The sequence below is a fragment of the Laccaria bicolor genome, genomic scaffold (assembly GCF_000143565.1).
Source record: "Laccaria bicolor S238N-H82 LACBIscaffold_12 genomic scaffold, whole genome shotgun sequence".
In the NCBI taxonomy this organism is placed as follows: domain Eukaryota; kingdom Fungi; phylum Basidiomycota; class Agaricomycetes; order Agaricales; family Hydnangiaceae; genus Laccaria; species Laccaria bicolor.
Window position 1 is genome coordinate 994,648 of NW_001889883.1, and position 5,528 is coordinate 1,000,175.

At 42.2% G+C, this 5,528-nt stretch overlaps 1 protein-coding gene across 1 annotated transcript; it reads left to right on the forward strand.

Annotated features, from left to right (window-relative positions):
• Positions 1 to 215: 215 nt before the first annotated feature.
• On the forward strand, positions 216 to 1,825 carry LACBIDRAFT_327426 (uncharacterized protein; the record flags this gene model as incomplete). The annotated part of the gene is made up of 7 exons (XM_001881160.1): positions 216 to 561; positions 616 to 692; positions 759 to 814; positions 970 to 1,019; positions 1,221 to 1,270; positions 1,604 to 1,715; positions 1,764 to 1,825. The coding sequence occupies 7 exons, from the start codon at positions 216 to 218 to the stop codon at positions 1,823 to 1,825; spliced, it is 753 nt and encodes a 250-aa protein (XP_001881195.1).
• Positions 1,826 to 5,528: the final 3,703 nt, after the last annotated feature.

Consider the following 5,528-nt stretch of genomic DNA (forward strand, 5'->3'; position numbering starts at 1 on the left):
TATGAAATCAATGAAGGTTAAAAGCAAACCTCATGGCCTTGCTGGAACCATGCTGGAGACAAACTGACAGTCCCGGGTTTAAGTTGACAAGAGGAGGGATTCCGAAAATTGTTTGCCTTGAGTCTCCAATTTGTTGTTTTACTATCCATCTTGAGTACACTTTCTAGTCTCCAGAGTGATTGCCACATGGCGATCTGCAACAGGCCTGGTCAGTCATGCTGAACTCCCCCGCTCCCGTGCCTAGCCCCCGCGGCATCGATAAACTGCCGAGCCGACGGCAGTTCAATGCCCGCATCCCAGCCCCGACGACATCATTCCACGTAACCCCGACGGCATGTGCGCCATCGGCACTGACTTACTTGACGCTGTTTTGTGATCAAATGTGGCAGGTACCAAACGAGCCCATTCCCGTGCTTGTCGGTGACCACCAAAGGCTCTGTCGCATGCACTGGAGACTCATAGATTGGAGGGAATCTTCGAGTGATTTTTTCTTCTGCGGCTGGCTGCGTGCCATTCATGGCAGTTCCAATGCTGTCGCAATAACGGCTAGCATCCCAGGAGGTTTGCACTAGATTGGTCGATGAGAAACTTTGACGAGGAGTGGGATGGCTTTAGATCCTACCCTGATTTTGGACGGCCTCAACGAGGAGCAAAGCTATCTGGTCAACCTCATGGAGGAAGTTGAGGCTCCAGTGAGTAGGAAAAGATACATGCATGTCGTGATCTTGCCGGAGTATTGCCTGAAATTTGGTTGTTAGGTACTGTGCAATTTCCTGAGTCATTTGAAGAACCCCATGTTCCATGGTGGTAATATGTGAAGGTCACCCACAAAGACTTTGATCGAGTGAGCGGCCTCATGTAAACCTGCTGGTTCCACCCTTAGCGGGCATGCTTTGCTGACCAGCAGCTGTGGGGTAAAGCAAGTAGATTTGAGGTGGAAGTATACAATTAGCTACAACGTGAAAGTAGGTTTCTAGGTACTATTGGTGTGGTGCTGACGGGACACCCAGAAGGCTGCCGTAGGTAGCTGCCGCGGGAAGAGATGCCGTCCCGCAAGCCATTTATAAGCATCCGGCTGGTCCGTTGGTAAAGGGATGTTTTGGAAAGTCCGGCCGGGACCGGTTGGCCCGTTCATTACGAGTGATTGTCACGTCCGGCTACTACGTTTGGTACGTGACGTAGTGACTGATATATGTGCTTATTCTTTTGACACATCACAGATTCCTATGACGCACGAAACTTTCCCCCATCAAATGATCGGGAAATGTTCGTGCGTCATCATTTTTCTAACCTGCTCATGTGGCTGTGTGTAATTCAGTTTATTGGTGGAATGATACATTGCTGTCTTGGCTAGTCCAAACACAATGAAAGTTCTCTGTCAATACCCCTTCGATTTTCATGATCTTGAACTCGTTCAGATAGTCCCACACTCCATGAAGATGCTCCCCAAATATGCTTCGTTTTCTGTGGTCGAGGGCTCGTTCAGATAGCCCCATGCTCTGTGAAGACGCTCCCCAAAACCATTTACGAAACAGTCAAGGTCTCGTGGAGCTAGGTCAGTTTCCATTTTCGCTCTTTTGCCCTTATGCTCACAACTCCCCAGGACCTCAATCTGCTTCGTTTTCTGTGGTCGAGGGCTCGTTCGGATACCCCCACGCTCTGTGAAGACGCTCCCCAAAACCATTTACGAAACGGTCAAGGTCTCATGGAGCTAGGTGAGTTTGCATTTTCGTTCTTTTGCCCTTATGCTCACAACTCCCCAGGACCTCAATCTGCTTCGTTTTCTGTGGTCAAGGGCTCGTTTGGATACCCCCACACCCCCTGAAGAGACTCCCCAAAACTGCCTATGAACTAGTTGAGCACTCTTGGATGTATGTTATGTTCTATTTTTGTCTTTTTGCGCTCATACCCACCAACTGCCCAGGACCTTCTCATGGCTCATTTTGCATAGCCTTGGGCTCATTAGGATACCCACACACTCTGTAAAAATATGCCACAAAAGTTGTCATGACCTTAATTGTTATATCTTTAATGTAAAGAAGTATAGTTACATAAATGTGAAAATGGAGGCAATATATTCATATATTAGAGTCTGACAGCCAAGTAGAGCAATACATTAGCTACCACCTACATCAATGACAACATGGATAGGACTAAAAGCAGGTGATAACTAAGAAATAGTAGAGCAGACTGGCAAAGTCATCAATGTTGAGCAGGCAGCTGATCGTGGGAAGAAATCACTTTCGTGGGAGAAAGTCAAATTTCAGTGTTACCGCGCTGAAAAAAGTCCTGAGATCCTGGGTAATAAACGAGTCTCTTCGTAAACTCAGAGGACTCGTAACATTAAAATAGAATCCTAGATTAATATCTTTATAACATTGAATGAAAGCCACATTAATTTGAAGCAAATGATTATAAAGAATTGTAAATAAATATCAAATAATTTTATAATTTTTTAGACATTGTTACTGTAACATTATTTACAATCTCCTAAAAAATTTGGTTCAAGTTAATGTGGCTTGCATCCATTGTTAATGAAAATGTTAAAATATGCCTTTTTAAAAAAAAATTTAGTCTACATATTTTTCAGCATTGGAGGTCCATGGGAAGGACTCATACATGCCATGTGAATCACTGGCCCACACCCACAAGTATGAGTGTGTGAAGGAATGACAGGTGTTTCAAAGGAATGACAGGTGTGCTGATAGGTGTTGAGGGACAAGAAAGACTGGAATAGAGAGTGTGGGGTGTGTGAATTGTTGCAATTGGGTGGCCTGGAAGTCTTTTAGTGCTAAAGCAGCTGGAGAGAAGAAAGCAACACATCAAAAATTTGAACTTCCAGCTCACTTACGGATGGTGAAGGAGAATCCACAATCTCTACCTCATCACCATGAGTTGGTGGAAAATTGAAAGGTGGTGGTGGTGATGCATGGCTATATGCAGAAAGAGGACTCCTGGAAGGAATGTGAAACATATGATAAATATGGTCAAGTCAGAAAGGGGGGATAACGTGTATGGACAGAACTTGATGCTAAGGTACAGATCGGGAAGAACCCTGGTGTGGACCTGATTACTCAGCTCATATATCACTCATATATTATATTGCTGATGTATTGTATAAAAAAAAGGCATAGTGCAAGGGGTGGCGGAATGTGGAAAAGAGACCAATACTTGTCTTTTTTTTTTGGAGTTCCGCTTGACACCCCCCATCACCTACCTTCCTAATAGAGTATGTTTTTCCCATACTTATGTTCTTTTTTTTTTAAATTCAAAAGATTTATGTACTTACATTAGTGACAAGTACTTAAACTACACAGGCGGTTGCCTGTAAACTAAGCCTAAGCTAAGTCACTGAAGATGCATATAACGAGCCTGCACTAGCATGATATTGAAACAAAGCAGCTCTAAAGTAGGTGTTCAAAGACAGATGTGGGTAAGTAGGTACAATGTATACATCATTACTGTAGCATTTCATTCAATTTGATGGTCATGTGTCACGGTGCCCTTCAAATTGCTGAAATGTCATGGTATTCACACAGATTTTTGTAAGGTGTCGAAATCATCTGGCGCTCATGTGATAAATGTTGAAATTTTTCGTGGCCTGCTGTGCTAAGTGGTCGAAAATTTGCCCAAATTTTCGGCTTGTCATGGTGAATTTGTGTGGTTGTCAAAACCAAAATTTTGACAGGCCTGTCACATGTCACGGGCCCTGTTGAATTGAATGAAATGCTACAGTACTGTACTAATACGACCAAGTCTTCAAGCCCTTTAGGGCATGACACCTTTTCACCATCTCTTCCTCACTTCAATAGCTGATGTGATGCATGATGAAGAGTGTGATCTCTTCATCCATGTCCATCGGCTGTCCCAAACAGAGGCCCATTGTCAATTTGAAGTTCAAAATCAACTGTAATCTGTTGGAAATAGCTAAGGCATACAGTAGTGTTTATATTGCTAGGGGCACTACAGGCACCAAAAAAAAAACTGTTATTTTCAAATAAGAGGAAATGCCTTCAAAGGCCGGTGATGCGTGACATCACCCTCACTTCCCTTCATTCAGAAGCCTCTGTGATGTGTGACATGAAGACATGGTCGTATTAGTACAGTACTGTGAATGTGATGAATCCAAAAGCAACTCTTTTATATGCAGGCCAAGTAAGAATCCAAAGTGGCATCCAACCAAGTGGTGTAACTGATTCAGAGAAGCAAGAGGCGCTTGGCCTGGGGCGGCGTACTGTACTATTTCGACCAAGTGTTCATGTCACATGTCACATCAACAAAAAAACTATTTTTTTTTATTTGTCTTAAATCAAAAGAAAATTTTTCGGCCATCTCAGTGTGAAATTTTTCCCAAAATCATGAACACTTAGTACAGTAGTGTAGGGTGTCACATGTGTCAACGCAGATGGTAGTACTCTTGGTTTGAACTGTCTGCATCAGTTTCAGATGCATCATCAATATCCATGGAATGTCACTGCCCTTCAAAATTTGAAAATTGATGGGAGGTCACTTTTTTTACACCCCCCTCCTACCCTTGGTGCGGGATCCGCATCCTGCTACCCCCTTGGCATAGTGACAACCTTTTCGGAATCAGCTGTAAAATCCTGGGCTCATCAAACTCAGTTGTTGCAGAAAAATAGTTCATATTCATATTGGTGAGAGTTGGAAAAAAATCCCAGTAAGCCTGTGTCAATATTGAGGGAGGAAAGTTAGGATTTCAAACTCTTGAAGTGCCCACACCAAAGTCCCGGTCACTGATAGACTATAGTAGTGTAAGTATACTTGTGGGTGTGGGCCAGTGCTGCGCATGGCATGTATGAGTCCTTCCCATGGACCTCCAATGCTGAAAAATATGTAGAGTAAGTTTTTTTTTTAAAAGGCATATTTTAACATTTTCATCAACAATGGATGCAAGCCACATTAATGTAAACCAAGAGATTGTGAATAATGTTACAGTAACAATGTCTAAAAAATTGCAAAATCATTTGACATTTATTTACAATTCTTTATAATCATTTGCTTCAAATCAATGTGGCTTGCATTCAATGTTATAAAGATATTAATCTAGAATTCTATTTTAATGTTAAATTTATCAAGACAAAGTTCTAATTTAAAGTTGAGAATATACAGCCAAAACAAGTTCCTGATCTTGATAGTATCTAAGATCATTATTGCTTTTATCATCTAGCTGCCCATCTTCTATACACTTATTTTTGGTGGTTATCCCATTATGGAACCAAACTTTACCTTCATATGAAAAAACTCTAGAGGTGAAATGATTATCCCCATGGTATATGATCCCTCTCAGGCTCAGTAAAACTTCTTCTCCATTTACTACAAACTTTACCTTGTGACTAGTTTCAGTATTACAGTATGGGTACTCCAGGATGATAATCTTTGGAACCTCTGCATAGGATACATGCTCAATCATTTCACCTGAGCAACCCCCACATATTTCTGTAGATGGCTTCTGAATTGATCCTATCCATTTTGAAGTTGATGCTGGTATAGGGTCAGATGCATGAGAA